Source organism: Anopheles stephensi, chromosome 2 (assembly GCF_013141755.1).
Source record: "Anopheles stephensi strain Indian chromosome 2, UCI_ANSTEP_V1.0, whole genome shotgun sequence".
Classification (NCBI taxonomy): domain Eukaryota; kingdom Metazoa; phylum Arthropoda; class Insecta; order Diptera; family Culicidae; genus Anopheles; species Anopheles stephensi.
The window spans coordinates 89,083,169-89,100,165 of NC_050202.1; the positions used below are offsets into that span (position 1 = coordinate 89,083,169).

At 47.0% G+C, this 16,997-nt stretch overlaps 1 protein-coding gene across 13 annotated transcripts in view; it reads left to right on the forward strand.

Moving 5' to 3' along the window:
* LOC118505144 (tensin-1) overlaps nucleotides 1-16,997 on the forward strand; it is a 151,558-nt gene that overhangs the window by 96,350 nt on the left and 38,211 nt on the right. Inside the window, exon 1 of one of the 13 annotated variants that reach the window (XM_036040511.1) lies at nucleotides 14,826-15,531. The exons of the other annotated variants lie outside the window; for them this stretch is intronic. Coding sequence (XP_035896404.1) covers nucleotides 15,415-15,531 — 117 coding nt within the window. The 5' untranslated portion in view covers nucleotides 14,826-15,414. Of the gene's footprint in view, nucleotides 1-14,825; nucleotides 15,532-16,997 lie in introns of those variants that run through there. 13 annotated transcript variants of the gene reach the window in all.

Sequence of the window (16,997 nt, forward strand, 5' to 3'; positions counted from 1 at the left end):
TGACGTAGTTTGAAGACTTGAAGGCACGAAGTCAAGATACTTCGCGTTTTCTGTTTTGTTTTCGTTCTGAGACCTCCACAAAACACCATCTCCATTCAAGAGGAATTCAATTTGCGTATGCCTCAACTGCCTGGTTTTTGTTGTTTGCAAAGATACATCTTTTGACTTCAACGGGCATTGCAGACGACTGATGAGTTCGTTGCCCATATGTGAATGAGATCCTTTTTTTTTCGCCAATCTCTCTCTCTGTGCGCGTATGTGATTCAATTAATTAATGTCAGTCGAATGAGACGCCAGCGGGCGATTGCGTCCCCCCCCCCCCCCCCCGAGACAAGTGGGGCAAACTTCAACAAACGTTTCTTCAGTCTTATTGAGCAATGACAACTCCAAGTTCTTGTGTGTGTGTTGTTTTGCTGACATACCAACTCAACTCAACTTGGAGCTACTGTTTCCTTAGTCCACACCCATCGCATGCGGGATGGATGGAAACATTCCGGCCCGGTTCCTCAAACAACCCCCTTCGGGCGATACCAGCCCGGGAACCACCATCTTTAGCCGCTTAATCAGCTTAGACCAGCAGTCCCGCGTCCACAAAAAAAAACCCTGCGCAATTAATCACACCTGTCAAATTTTGTACAAAACAAAGCGGGAAAACGATTCGCCCAACTTCCAAGAAGCACAAATTATGTTTTAACGTCTGTATACACACGCACGCGGTTCCTCGAGAAGAATGAGAAGGAATTGTGGAGGCACTTTTTACATCTTAACCGCAACGATTTTAAAACCGTTCTCAGGGGAAGTCCTCTGGGCCCTGGGTGATCGCCCAGACCGCCCCACCATATCCCATACGATAATGCGCGTCCCAAGCGGTCAAACATTTGTGACGCACCGAGACACACACGCATACACACAACCGCATAAGCTACACGATCTTCAATTCTTCAACGAAAAACTCCGATACGCTTAAATACTAATAAACCATGCAAATCACGTTCCAACTGTGCTAGCTCTGCTGACTGGTTCTGCCCGTAGCCGTGTGTCTCAGCGCCTCACGGAAATTTGGAACCCTCGCTTTGCTTTGCGACGTGTTCCTCTTCCTTCGAGGTGCTAAGGTGCGGGTTTTTCGGAAGGTTCTGCCGTGTCGGTGTGTCTCCCTGTTGTCTTAAGAACAAACGCAACGAAATATGTTTGCCTTAGTTGACCGGACCCGGGGCCCATGGATGTTGTCATTCGTGCCATTTTAACATTTGTGGCCGTTATTTACCCTTCAGTTTGGTGCCTTGTTTTTCCTGTTTGGCGAGTCAGTTTTAGCGTTGCTAAAATGTTGCTTTGTTGACTTGTGTTTGTTTCTACTTCTTCGACGACTCGGCTTGTTCGCGGAGCTGTAATTACAATGTGAAATATTTATTTGCTGCGTAGAGTTAAGTTTTGATAACGCAATGAACGACTAGTGTGTGCAACTTTGTTCGCTTTAAATAATTATTTATCTTAACTTGGGTAGGAAGAAAAAAATAAATACCTCATCGTGAATCAAACATTAATCTTCGCTAAAGCTTCATTTCCTTTCGAAGCGAGCCGGAAAACACACCCCGAGCGCACACGACCACCCTTTGCTTGATTGGAAACACATTCCTGATCAGCATCAGTATAAGGTTATGCAAAAAAGCACCAAATCGTGAAGAAAAAACAAATCATCTCAGATCTAACTTTTTTTTTTGAATTCCCGCTGCCCGTCGTTGTTAAGTCTGCGCTAACAATATAAGACAAAAACATGCGAAGAAACCCTCTCGGAAGCTTATAGGAACGGAAATGAATTTATGATTTTATGACACGGCAAACACATTGTGTGTGCGATCCTCGGTAACGCTAACGAAGGCTGGGCGTCGGTTTTAGGTCGGGCGCAGGTTAGCTGCTTCTGGCCTGGCGCGTTCCTAGAATACCGAATCCCTAGCGTGAGGCCTTTCTACCTGAGGCAAAGATTGTCAGAGTTTGGTACAGCCAGAGATCTCTCGATCTTTACGTAAGAACTATCATTTCATGCTTGTGGAGAAGCACGTTTTGGGCACGTCTTTACGGCACCTGTCCTTGAAGATGCATTAAATTCGATGTAGATAAGCGAAATCGTGTCTGATCCTCCGAGGATCGGTCTTTTGTGTTCCGAACGGTCCTTCCCTTCAACTCCCGCAAGAGGCGCCAGAAAAACAAGGCTTGCTTGTTATTCTCGAGGCAGAGCTAATGGTGACAACGGAAAACCAATGTCAACTTTAAACAACACCCCACATTCGACGTGTCCCACTGACACTCGGAATTGGTTCTTATGCTCGCCCATGTAAGCCCACACTCATCAATCAATTTGCTGGTGTGCTGGAATGTGCGAAACCATCTCACGCTTGTGTTATCGTAAACATGGGCACCCGCGCACGCGAATGTCTGCGCTGACAAACGTGACAAGGACTCGCGTGTCCTGAGTTACCACCAACCAAACACGGCGGGACGCAAGCAACGGATAAACAGCAACGTTGATGGATCGATTGTGACAACCCGCAACTACTCGCATCTTGAACGATGCCAGGTGAGACCAGAACAGACGGTACCATTCACACTTACCCAGGGTCCAGGTGTGCGCACAGTGATTATGATAATGTTGAGGTTGTTCGAGGTGGGACATTCTGGGTGCATTTGCAGGCATTCGGGGATGCCTAACGGTGGCAATTCACTTCGAGGTCGTCGAGGGTTTGTGTGCTTCCGCTTGGGAGCACGAGGATTTATTTCCTGTTTACAACCATTTTGTTGAGGGGGAAAATGCGCTTACAGTAGTGATCGTACGCGAAGAGGACGTGCTGAGTGTCCTCAAGATGAATTGCTGTATGCAATCGTTAAACTAATTGTTTATGAGGGGTTTACAAAATTAATCAACCCTCTATTCTTCGCACGGGTAATCATCGCAAATGTCTTCCATTGTGCAAAGGGATGTAATATCTGCAAGCGTAATAGAAAAATCTCTTCTTACCTGTCTGAAGAATCGGCCCGAAAAAGAAGATACACAGATACACACGCGATCACTTTGGAACACGGACCCGGTTGTCGGTTGTCTGGAAAGTAGCAAGCTAATTAGATATACCTTTCATTCCCGAAACTCCAGCATCCCTGGTGTGGGGCATCATTTGCGCACATTGCTCTAGCATGACTTGGACTTATTTTTAGCCATTAGCCAATCGTTCGTTTCTAGCATGAGATGCGGTTCTAGAGCCGGCGGCGCCGCTAGCTTTTTTACTTCTCTTGCTGTCTTTCTCTCTTTCTCTCTCCAAGAAGGCAGCTGTAAAGTTCAAATCCTCCCGGTTTGAAGATGAAATTGGCCAGTTGCTGGGATGGCAAATAATAGTTGTAATGTTTGGCTGCTCGGTGCTTGCCGCACAACGGGAGCGATCAGAAGATGAAGACCAACATTGCGTTGGGAGAAGGTGATATGGTTAATGTAAGACTCGAGAGATGCAAATTCCATCCAGATGAAGATGCTTACTTTGGGCGGGTGTTTAGGGCTACCAGCTACGTACATGTATGATGTAAGCAATGTAGACGTACTTGGGTTGGTGTATCATAACTCAAGAGTCTCGTCTATTAATCGAAGAAGCGCCAAGAGACTTTGGAAGTAGTGAGTATCGTCTAGAAATAAATGCTCACATCATTTACAGTCCCATCTTTACGACTGTTCAAGTATACCATTAGAATAACTTTGAATAATTGTGGCATATTAACCTTCTCTCCTTCTCCCTGTATCGCTCGCGCTTCTCATCTTAAACTGTCATCAAATGTCCTTCTCACACGAATCTTTAAGCATCCCATCAAAAAGGCCTCTGTTGCATAATCTAATGAGCTTGATATTCAATACCTACCCCCGGAGGGAGGTTCGAACCTTCTCAAAATGAAATCGCAGCTCATTTTAATATTATTAAACGCTTTTCCCACCACCAATGCCCGCAACTGCCTGTGGCATCCACACTGGCCGACCTCACCTCGGGTACGGGCTAATGATAGTAATTTGATTTGATTTGACCCATACGCTCCCGCGGAAGGTAGGTTTTTGGGATAGGTCCGGGGATGGTGATTTATTCGCTCGGTTCAACATTTAGCCGCCAGGCAGCATGCTTCAGAGGCAAGGCTTTAAAAACAGCGACGAGTGTAATTGTAATTATATGAGTCTCCGTTTTATGATACACTCGAATCAATTTACTTCACGGGGTTGTGTCCTGGTTGTTGCTTTAAGCCACTATCTACACACGCATTGAATCATCTTGTGCAAATATTGACTACCCCCAAATGGAAAAAAGTATGTTAAGTCAACTTTAAAGTGAGCAAATAAATGGGCATATATTTTCGCGCCTTCCAAATAGTAAATCAGCCAGTAAGTGCGATCAATAAATCCTCTCGGTTCCGTTTTGCGAGGCATTTGCGAGCGTCGGGAAAACAAATTACGGAAACGGGCGAAGGTTGTGCAAAATGGCGTATCCAATAATGGCTAGACATGATACCGTGCCAGCCCGTTATTGCCATCTTTAGCATAAATTAAATCCATAAGAAGTGGCGAAGACTCCGGGACCGCCGCATGACTCACCGCAAACAGAAACCTCATTGCTCAAGATCGTTGCGGCACGATCCGCGAGACGGTGCGATGTACACATTAAATAGTTCACGAAACAATCCCCGACCGAGCGGTCACGCAGTGCTAAGGCTGACTCGAGCGGGACCATCTGTCTGGAAGGCCTGTTGCAAATTTCTGCAACAAATCTACGAATGTCCCAAAACCAATGGGGCGGTGTGACACGACAAACGATCCTTTTTAGGAGCGGATTTACCGCAGAAAGTGTCAAATTACCATTTTCCCATCGGACACCGGGCCGACACGTTGAGCTGAGGAATGGTTTGGAAATGGCTCCCATTTTTATTTCCCACTTTTAAAGGGCCACTGCCTTAATTACTCTTGCCGGTGACGATGGAGAGTGCAAGAGAGCGAGAGGGCACGGGCGGAGGGACACGCGACCCAATCATTAGCCCTGATGAGTTTTAATGGACACACCTTCTCCGTTCGCTTCTGCTCTGCCTCTGCTGCGTTTTATTGGCCTCTATGAAAATCTCTTATCCCGGGGAAAGGTAGCCCGAGGAAAGCTCATTTGATAATGTTTTGATTTTAAAAGCTTTTCAGCTTTTTCCGTCCGTTCAGCATTTCGGAGGCAAACGGGCCTGGTCATGCTCATCAGAAGTATCGCTTCTCGACCGGTTCGACCACGACCTCCAAGGGCCTTGTACATTCCTTTGGCACTTGATTGCTTTCGGATCGCTTTTCCAGATTTTGCACTACACGGAAGGAAAAGGTGGAGAAGTCCTGCCGGGGGGAAGTTCGCTTCAACATTATTTTTGATATTATGCATTCCACAAGGTCATTCTTCGGGAGCTTGAAAACGGTGTCACGAACGGTGCAAACTTATGTTGCTGGAGGTCGTTACCCAACCCGGGAGAACCTGGGAGTTCCTTTCCGTTTCGGGTGTGGCATTCTGATGCCCTACGACGACGAATCATGGGCGATGGTGGTGGTCATCAATGATTGATAGCTAACGCGGCAACCCTGCCCTGCCTTAGAACCGGTTCCCGCTCTTTGAATTATTGATCTGCGAGCAATGATGAAGTTGAAATTGGATTTCCTTTCCCAGGTTAATGACACTGCCTGCTCGCTCGTTTTGCGTCCGTTTCTTGGAACCAACCGAGCGGGGAGACCTGATGGACAGTTTTTGTGGGGATCGTAATTTGACATTTAAATATGATCAATTTCAACCCTTGAAACGTGTCTATAGTGTATCAGGTGCTGAGGACGGACACACCGCTTTCTCGTGCAAAACAAAACGGTTTCGTTGTAGACATTTTGTGCTGGACAAATTTGCAAGCTGTCCACAGGTTGTGGGTCCTCCCCGCCTGGTCTCATCATTTGTCTTGCTGGGTGGCATCCGCACCAACGCTAGATATGCTCGAGATGAAAAATGAGCTCCGAAAACCGCACCGCCTACTCCCAGTCCGTGTGCTTCTCCCGCAGGTCCGCGGGCACATGGCAAGTGTCAAAAGTTCATGACAGCTGCTGTCAATGCGGCGAATGCTCTGATGTTGGGATTTTTTTTCTCTCTCACTCTCTCCCTCTCACCTCTTCCATCCTCAACATTTCCATTCGGTCAGCGATCCCTCGCGCTCCGTGGTGTGTGTGTGTGGCGCTACCGGGCAGGTTATTTGTGAAACCGATGACTTCACGTTCGACCTAATGGCCGCTTACTAGTGGGGAGATGGCCCATAATATCGCTTATTTGAAGTTACGATTAGCACCCGTGTCACTACGCTGCAGTGGTGATCGACAGCCGACCGTGTTTGTTCGATTATCGCACACGATCGCTCGTTATGATTCGAGGCAATTAGTTTGTACTGCGTAGGTCAGCAAATGCAAAGTTCCCGCACGCGCACGCAACCCTTTGTGCGTGCGTGGGACGTCCGAACGTGTAGCAATTAACTGCTGCTCCAGATGAGTAGATACGTCTGCGATGGGCCGCGATGATCTATGTGAGACGCAAAATTCTTGATCGTACCAGTGATGTCAGCGCCCGGGTAGCGAAGGGTGCATTCTTGGTACCATTTAAAAGCTGGAGATGACGCTTGCAAATCACTAGCATTAGCATCGCTACGACCCCCACTGCAATGGTGTCGCACTTTGATGAAGGAGTGTGCTTGTCTACGCGTTCAAGGCAGTGACAGCAATAAATTCACGTGCCATCACTTGATGCCTTCTATTAGCTCGGATGACCATTCATTAGACCATGCACGACTTCTTCATGAGTGTAGTCGTCCGGACTTAGATAAGAGCTCGACAGCCACTTCACATAGGTCCATTCGATCGGAAGTCCACCGTGTCACCACTATTAGGGCACCACACGAGCCTTGTGTTAGCATAAATTAAAAAAGCGCCACCCTGCATGCCACCCGTAAAGTTCCTTCTCGTGAGGGCACTCGCGTACCTGTTACGTGCGCCTGAGCGGTAGAAGAAAAGGAAGGCTTAATTTACGATTATAATTGCTTTTAATTGTCGCTCCGGCACCGTGTGTAGAGCACCTCAGTCAATACGTGGCGGGCGGGCGAGATACGCGGTCGCGGAAGGGGAAGGTTGTTTGTTTGCTCTTGATTAAGGCGCACCTTGGTGGGCTCCATGCTGACCATAATCATGTCGTACCGAAACCAGTTTATGGCAAACGGCGGCAGCACGGTATGTGAATGGGTTGCATATCGGAATCGAACGCGCTAATAGAATGTTGATCGTGGCGGTGCATTTGATTGAACGACTTTCGCAATGTCATGGGTCATAAGCGGTGGGGTTGATTGTAAGCCGGACGGCCACGTTGGTTGGATGGAGCCGAATCGTTATTTTGGGGGGACGTAATCCAATTGCAGGCGAGGAAACCTGATATCGATGTGTTATCACTTTCCTGTATAAATAACCGGATCAGAACTCTTTCGGGGGCGTGCTGCAGTAATGGAAGTAGTGCAGGGAGAAGCGAGTGAGGGATGGAGATAAATGACCTTACTGATTGTGTCGCTGCAGGGTGCAGTAGCGTACGCATAGGGGTGTAATGTTGGCGATTATCGACGTCTCTCAATACAAATAATGGTTTAAGTCTCTCCACTGCTCGATGCCTCCTGTTGTGGCAATCACTCCTGAAGGTATGCAAGTATATTTCACTTACGCTGTCAAATTGATTAAAACATTTTAATTGCATACTTTCAGGAGCTTCGAAAACGAAATTCTCTTCTGAGAAGACTGTTATCAATGTGACTAATAAACTGATGGCAAAATATTTGAAACTAAGCGTCACAGCACCCATACACTCATCCACAATACGTCACAGTGCGTTTCCTGCTACGTGACTCAAATCGGTAACTATCAATCATGTCGTCATGCTTTCGTCATGCGTGCGTTTAAATACGCTGACAGTACAACATGACATTGCCCTGATAAATAGTTCCTCCTAAATCGATTTGAAGAAATGATCGAGCATCGAGTTACGTTTTTTGCTTCGAACTGTCAAAAGCGAGACTTCCCCAGCGGGCACTAAAAACAATGCGTAAATCAATGCGTAACAATTTTGCGATAATAACCCAAAATAATTAAGCCGGAACATTATTCTGCGATCCATTTAATACAGATTATCTGATCGAATGGACATCAATATTTTGCACGCTCTCAAGATAAAAACCCGCTCAGTGTCGGTGTAGCTCACAAACAGGTAGCGTTAAAGGGGGGAGCGATAGCCTGTAGCGATCCTTTCCCAAGCGTTTGCGCTTCCTTCGCTGTCGCCGTACATAAGACGTTCCATTTTTCATGTCAATATCGTCGCAATTGACTTGTACACTGGCGTAACATGATAACGGCCGGTCCGAAGAACGTACGCACGTTCCCTCACGTTCGTCCCTCTCGGCAGAGTCAATTTACCGATCCCACTGTGGGCCGTGATATCGGGACCGACCGAAAGGAACGATCGCTGAAAAATCGCCTCATTTAAGAATCCATTCATGTGATGATGTCAAACTCTCGGGGGCCGGTTCTTTGGTGGGTTCGCGTTGCCCGGTGCTGCATCACCCGAAGGACAAAGCAACCCAAGCCGCCCAAGTCCTGATGCAACTCCAACCGAGATGCGAGTGTGCGAACGGTGGGGAAGATAGCGAAATAAATTTGCATTAAACATCATCCACACCCCGAAGTGTCCCGGGAGGAGTCTTTTATTCCTTCTCGCTTCCCACAGGCTTCAGTCGCTCGGCATGGCATGGCACATCGTCGCCAGGGTATCGGGTTTGACACGACACCGGTGTCAACCTGCAGCCGGGCTAAAAATCTTAGTTCCCTCTTCTTCGGCAGGACCGCGAGCAGGTTTTTCTGTTTTGCTGTACATGCCCCGGTGAGGTCCGGACACCCTCAGCGCCTTTGCGGCTCATTTATGCAAAATCGGTTTTAACGATCTGACAGCGAAAAATTATGACGACGGTTGGCCAGCAAACCATCGGAACCGGTTTCCGTACGCCCGCCGGACGGTTGTGTGTCCTTCGGCCCAAAATTTTAACCATTTTGTGAGGACTTCTGTAAACCAGCGACTCTAAGCTCCAAGAAACAACGGACGCGATTTGTCTCGTACTTGAGCAGAATTGAAGAAGTGCTAAAAGAAGGTAAAGTTAACGACAAATTAAATAAGCATGGGAAATGCGTTTTCGTTAAGCTTGTCCAAAGTCACACACACACACACAAGCTCACAAGATGAGCGCAGAATGATAATCGCCGGCTTGCAAAAGCGCGCCAATCGGCTTAATTCTTGTGCGCCTCGGCACTGACCATCGCGCGAATCGGGGTTGTGTCTATTTTTAGTGATGACTCAAAATGACGCGAAAACTCGGCCCAATACGATTCCGGTAGCGCTTCAGGTCCGCTATCGCGCACCCTGCGCACAATGCGCGCAACTATCTAAGTCAATTCACACACACGCGCGCGCGCTTGTGCAATCAGCGGCGATGAGAGGCCATGTGCACTTGTTGTGGTCGTTGGCACTTAACCGATTTCAAACAAACATCAAACAATCTTCAAGAGCCACGGCTGTACGGGAGTGGTGAAGAAGATGTTTTTTCGGCTTGCGTGTGTGTCTATTCTACGCTATCAATGGCCTCACGGCAGACAGGTACTTGGCGATGAATTTCGCATCAGCTTCTACTCTCCTTCGAGGGAAATCCTCGAGCGCAGGAAGAGAAATATTATCGCCATTACAAAATGGTTGACTAAACAATGAAGGATTATCTCTTCTTCTGTTCATTCGTTCGTTTGGTCATTTGCGGCATTTTTTTCTGCGGTACGATCAGCTGCCCCCTTCGGTCGGATGCAGGAATGACATCTAATGAGCACGTTAATCAACGCCATCCGCCATCCATTAGCCGAACCGCCCGGGCTGCTTCTCCTGGTGGCGCGTCACGAACAAAACAAACGAGTGATGGCCTTGACAGTGTGCGGCGTGCCAGGTGATGGAGGCTGCTGCCAGGGGCCTCATCGCTCAAGGTCATCAAAGTGCATCTCCACCATCATTTCTTGCTCTCTTTGCCTCTGCTCCGGTGCTGCTGCTGCCTGCATGCACCGGTATTCGTTTGTGTACGTATGCGCGCTCTCCCCCAGGAATGCAACATCCCGCGGTTGACACAACGACACCGCCAATGTCGCACATCAACGTTGTTTATTGCCCTTCTTCAGCTTGCTTTCATCGCGCCTTCTGGATGCGCGCCAAATCGTTGTCGTTGCCCAAATTCCAAGGAGCCGTGTTCGTTCGGAGATAATTCTCGGAAATTTGGGGAAACAAAAATTTCGCATGCTCCACTGTAAGAACCGGTTTGATTTTTCTCTTTTCGTTTTTGCTACTTTCGATGTTCTTGGAGAGGATGTAGATATCATGGGGATGAAAAGTCACAAAAATGTGTCGGGATGAATGCAGTGCGCCATTTTGTCACATTCATAATGACGATCGGGCGGTGGATGATGAAAATGCACGACTTAACCTTTAAATCTCATTTGAATATCAAATGGCTATAAAAATAATTCTTTAAAATATTGAAAGGTTTTTGCAACGTTTGAAGGATTAATAAATATGTTTCCTCCTTAGTCGCCCGAAACACCTGTTACCGTAATCTATTTTCATTAGCATAAGAGAGAAAAAAACGGTTCCACCTTTAATCTAATCGGTTACGGCTATAATAAAGCCAACTTTTTGCTCGATTAGTTTGGGGCAGGTGATCAAACTTTTGCTTTTTCTTATGGAAGCCAATCATAACAGGACCATCTATCAATTTCCATAACATATGCATAATTGGTGTTTCCAAATATGCTAATCCTTTGCCGCTCTAGCCGAGGAATTCCGAGAGGCGAATCCATTTTTTTGCACGTTTGCAGCGCTTATCTACAAAACACCGACCCCAACTTCCCAATCAGATCAATTAAGATAACCCTGGGCCGGGCCGGGTCTGTCCAAGTCGCGGACAAGTTTGGTTTCAAATAAGCAACCGCAAAGACCGAGACATAGCAGTGTGGTTAGTCCACTTTCGCGCGAGCAAGCTTCTTGCGTACTGGGATCGCGAACTGGATTTAAATCATCCACCCGGCGAGTCCCACGGCCGTCTTATCGCGTCCCGAGTTGAGTGATCAATTAAGCACAGCTAATTGGTGCAAACAGTTCGCGATTTGACACCCAGACTCTCGGGTGTCCCAGTTTTGTGTCTGCACGCCAGTTTGTCTCGGTCTCGGTCGAGAATTTGCCGCAACTATTTTGCCGGTGCTGTCACGGTCTCGCCAACTGTGCAGCTGATAAACGGAACGTAAACATCAATAGTGAATTAGCGACGGTATGCCATAAATTAGTGGCAGTGTTACTATTCCTCACTATCGGTTGTACGTTTCAATATCTCCCGAGAAGTATTCGAGTGAACCTCCGCAAGCCATATCGAGTGGAAGGTGTTTGCGGGCTGGATAATGCACGTGAGCGAAGGAACTCTCGTTTAGAAGAGTTATTTATCGCAAGTTCAGCTGGGAGATGATTTAGTGTGGCGTTGTTGCGTGCTGCTATGCAAATAATAGTGCAGCCACCGACCGGTCCGTAGTCCACCCTTGATTGCCTGATCGGTGGAATGATCGTGTGCTTGTTGCTCTCGCGCCTATAAAGCTGCGTTTGATACGTGCCGCCAACTGCAACAAATTTGCTGATTGCATTTTAATTCTCCCTACGCTAATGAGCAACCCTCAAGCGAGCTGCATATTTTACGCAAGACAGATCGGTTTGGCTGCAATCGACAAGGCTTTAGAAGTTAAATGATACAACCTTCGTTTGTGGCATCAACAGACAGGAAGTATTCTTAATAAGCCTTATGGTATTTGAAAATAATTGGAAAAATGCTTCCCTCACAAGAAGCAACAGGTGCTGCTTGTTATCGGGAAACTTTTGGCGGGAAATCTCTTGCCACCCAAGCTCGCTTATCAAAACAAGCTTTCTCGCGAGAAGTAGAAGCCTTTTTCTCTCCAAAGTCCTTCGAATGCCCATCAAACATCCTTGACATTATCGCGTGAGAAAATGTTTCGCTTCTCTCGCTCGCGATAGAGTCGCGTGTAATGTCACCGCGGTCACAGGTTAGGTTCTGGGGCTTCTGTTTACTCCGCCAAGGGAAAAGAGACGACTAGGTCGTCGCAGAAAACCGCAAGCTAGCTGCATCGTGCGCATGCTTTCCAATCCGTCAAAACAAACCGACGCCGGTATGTTGATGCCGCTAGCGAGTACAGGGTGACCCGTTCAAAATGTCCTTCAATGGAGCTTATTTAAGATAAATTCATTTGAGTTGCATAAAAATTGTCTATTTTTAGAGAAACATAATTATTCCGATCAAAATTACATGAACTTTCATAATTATAAAATGCAAGTTATTAGAGAACTAAAAAAGGAAAAGTTCTGAAATGTTTTGAAAAAGGCAATGCGTCACATCCACTGTGCGGTACCAGTATCAGTTGTCCTTGTCGCACGCAATGTCGAGGACACTCTGGGCGATGGGAAAAGGCAACGAATCTCCTTTTGACCTAGCGCAGTGCAGTTGTACATGTCCTAGCGCGTAGACACATTCTCCATCTTCCCGTTACGATTAGTTTCAAACGATTTTTCCGTCTGTTTATTTTGCGATCAGTGTACTAACGACTCTTGGGCAACCAGTTACTAATGTACTAAAATGATTTAAAAGAGAAAAAACCTCCTGTATCGTGTCCAAAGTACACCGAAAGTGCGCATACCGTGTCCGGGTTCGGTTAAGGGCGTCTGTTTGGAAGGACGCCAAAACCAGGCTAGCGTCCGAGGCGTGCGTCCCTTACTACGACGCGGTGGCATGGGAGCACTGCTTACTACGCACTGCAGCAGTGCACTGCATTGCTGCTGCATCTGTCGCAACGCTGTCCCCAGTCCCAACGGTCGACAGCAATGGACGGTACCGCCCGTGGATGGACTTATTAGTTTGTGGCTTTGGATAAATAAGCTAAGCGCCTAAACGGGGCGCTAATGGTGTGCTAATTGTATGATGTGTGCATTAGATTCGGTGTGTGCGTGTGTGTGTGTCCTCGGCTTGTCCAAAACTGTCTCCCCTGAAAAAAAGACAGATGCGTTGTGTATATATTGCTTTGAGTGTCTGTTTGCTGACAGCTAACGTGCTTGCCGAAAATGAAGACCTACCTTCCAAGAGGAGCACGTGCATAGGGTTGGGTGGTTTTTGAAGTGCTCGTTGAAAATGGCCACCTGCGCCTGTCTGTGTGTGTGTGTGTGTGTGAGGAACAAACACAAGACCATTCCCTGTAACACGAGGTTTCCAATCGACTGTTAAAGATCGCCATGTTTGCGCACTAATCACGCCCTGCCTGCAGCATTATTGCTTCATCTCGCTTTCTTGCAGCACCACCGATGCACTTCGCCGTAAAAGGGCCGTGTAAATAGTGGAAGTGTTAATAAAATGTAATTAATCCCTCTAATAAACCACTCTCGCCATTGGGATGGGAGATCAAAATAAAAAGTACAGTTCCGAGCGTACGAGAGTGGGTCAAATGTTACAAGTGATTAATAGCTCGATGATTGCGATCGATAGCAAGCGAATGTGCAGTGTATAAGTTTTCCACCGGGTCCACTATTCTCCGGCACGATCGGTGCCTTTTGATGGTGATCGGCAAACGCTTTCTTTGGTGAAGGAAAAAAAAGGGCACGGACCGACCATCCGAGAGGTCAGCTAATTCGACCGGTTTTTCATGCTTCCTATCGAGGGCACTTGTTTATGAAAAACGGACGCGTTTCTTGTGTACACCACCGGCCACCCTGCTGAATATATGCGAATGCGTATGCTTAATGTCTTGTGCTTGCCCTAGATCGTAGATCTCCACTGTACGCAGCCAGTAGATTAGCTCAGCTGATTTCTTTTCCATGTTTGAGTGGTTTGCTTGGGTTAAATTTGGACTCGCCGCTGATGTCATTCCCGAACGCGAAACGAGCTGACAAATGCGAGCCATCCAAATTTGCAAAAACCCAAAATGCCAAAATGTGAAATAAAAATAAAAAAAGCGAGAGTAGGAAAAACAAGACACAGAGCAAGTACACACGCATATCGGCATCGTCGTTGAAACTCGTAACGAGAGAGATTTGTTTATGTGTTGCTTGCCCGCTTTGCCAATATGTTTCGATAGAAGGAAGCAGGAAGAAGAACAAGAGTCTCAAAATTGTCGCCAAAGTGTATTTTTGACCGTGAATCTACAAATGTCGTTACTGAGGCGTGCAAATAGCATTTATTTATATTATCCCTCTTTTGCTGTTGCCTTTGTGCTTGAAGAATTAGAGTAGGAAAATGAGTGCTGTATAATGTGAAACTTTAAGGAAACAAAAAGCAAATTAGTTAAGCACAGCACCGCGACACGCCAATAAGAGTGTGTAGCATGAAAATAAAAAAATGGCGCTCGGTGTGACTTTGAGTGTACCTGGTTCATTAGCTCATTACGTACGGAGGTTCCGTTAATGTTGATCAAATCGAGCACATAATTTGCATAGCCATTTACGAAAGGTGCGAATATTGTCACTTCGACTTCCACCAACTGCGCCTTCGCCACAACCTTCGCCCCCCAATTCCGGAATCGGACACATTTATTTACCGAGCTGTTGTTGTAGCCTTTCTGTGGCTCTTTTTGATGTGCGCGAGTGTTGTAAATTGTGTCGTGAGCTCTGTGTGTACCGGTGCTATTTGCCGTAGAATCGTTTTGTGTTAAGCTAGTGATTTAGAGGTGTTGTGGCCCGTTTTTACAAGCAAACAGCCGATAAACCCAATCGTCCTCGTCACCATCGTTCGGAATGGACGCGAGCCCTTCTCTCTAATGGATTGATGATCCGGCACGTACTCATTGCCGGTGTGTGACATCGTCGACCGCCAGCTCGAGAGCTGCCAAACGCAAACAGGACGGACCGATAATTTATGGGCAGTAGTTAGAGCGGCAAGCAATAACACCGCACCACCGACCGTCGTCCGCTTCCGCTCTTCGCCAAAAACAAAAGTGCAAGAACAGCGCGACATCCTATCCCTTGCCGGGAGGAGCACCGGGGTTCCAGCGATCGTGAATATGGAAACATATCAACTTTGAGCCTGAGCAAGCGAAAATCGGCACCGGCAAATAAATGTGCGACCGGGTGGTAAAGTGCCACCACCGCCAGCACCGGACATCGAAGAACATACGCTGAGCCTTGAGCTTGTCCCCGTACCGGGCGTCCTACCCTGTGTTTACGTTCAAGCTGGTGTTGACTGTTGAGGGGAATGTACGATGATCACTACGACGAGACGAAAGATCCAACGGTTCCACGCTGTTCCGTCGCGACGTTCCTTCATCGGATTGCGTTCACGGTGCTGCATGCATCTTTTTTCCTGGAAAATGTACGATGATCCTTCCAATGAAATCCTGTTCCTCCGCTGTTTGTTCCCTTACCACGATCGAACTGAATGGCTGTATCGCGAACTGTAGATTGTTTTCCAGCTAATTGAGCTTTCTCGCTTGTACGTATGTAGGCTCTCAATCGACATCGGTCGCAAGATGTCATGCGTGACCGTTAGGTTAATGAGAAAAACGAGCATCGGAAACTTTCGATTACTCAAATTATGCAAAACAGACACGCTAACGGACACGTTTCGTGCGGTAGGAGAGCATGTGCGCTATGCTGTTTTACGAAGAATTGAACGCTCGTCTAAGCTTGGTTGCACAGTTTCACGAGTAGATGGCGCTTTTTGGAAGAGAATTCCGCTTTGAAGCACTTGGGATTGTTTTTCTTGATCAGGAATATTGCTTCAGGTCTGAAGAATCTCTAGGGACTCGACAACAATCCTAGACGCTGTGGAGATCGTGAGTTTCTAACGACTTCTTCTTGCAAAATCTAGTACTTCCCACTTAATAAACTTCCAAACTTATTGTTCACCGAAAATGTTGATGGACGACAGGAACATCAATCGTCTTCTTCGAAAGCCTTCCTTAAAAAACTTTAATTCCAAAATTCCACATCCAATTTCCGCCTTGCTCTGGTCCTGGAAAAGATAATACACCGGCACGCACAGAAAATGCCCTGCGGCGTTGCTGATTTATAACTTTACCACCGCTATGGTTTGCAAAGATTTACTGCAAGTGTGATATTTCGATCACCAACCGTCACCGACCCCTCGAGATGGTTGCGTGTGACAACGTTGGACCAAGACACCAACAACAACAACAAAAATCTGCAATTTTCGAGACCTCAGCAAGATCTCGGTTGGGATTTTGTTATTGACCACGGCAAAAGCCCCGAAGCCTTTCAGCCCGAAAGATTACATTCGACCACATTCCACGACCCCCGAAGTTCACAAAGTTCGTGGGCGGAATATTTTGCGTTCCGTTCGCGATCGTAACTTTGCAGTAAGAAAATGGTGCAGACCGCCCGTTTCCTTCGTGATCGTTTGTGATCTGGAGCGGCTGTGTGCCATTTACACGTACGCAGGTTTAATGCTTCAAGTGTAGAAAACCCGTACCAGTTGAAGAATTTCGTTCACTCTCTCTCTCTCTCTTTCTCGGCATGCAAAAGCTCGATAATGTACCGTGCAGGCGACATACCGCGGACCTAACTCGCTGTTATGATCAGGCAAAAGGATCAATAAACCTGTCGGTCGGTTTTTGCGTGTCGTTTTCGGCAATGTTTATGTTGCTGTTTTCGTTTTATTTCTTGTTGTTTTTTGTGCTTGTTCATATGCCAAAACCATAAAGTGGAAGTGTACTCTCTTGCTCGAAAAAAGGCCTAATTGCAGGACTTTTGCATTTTATGTTGCGCCCGGGCAGCAATAAAATGTAAACGAATCACTGCCGTCTGCTAGCGGAGTTG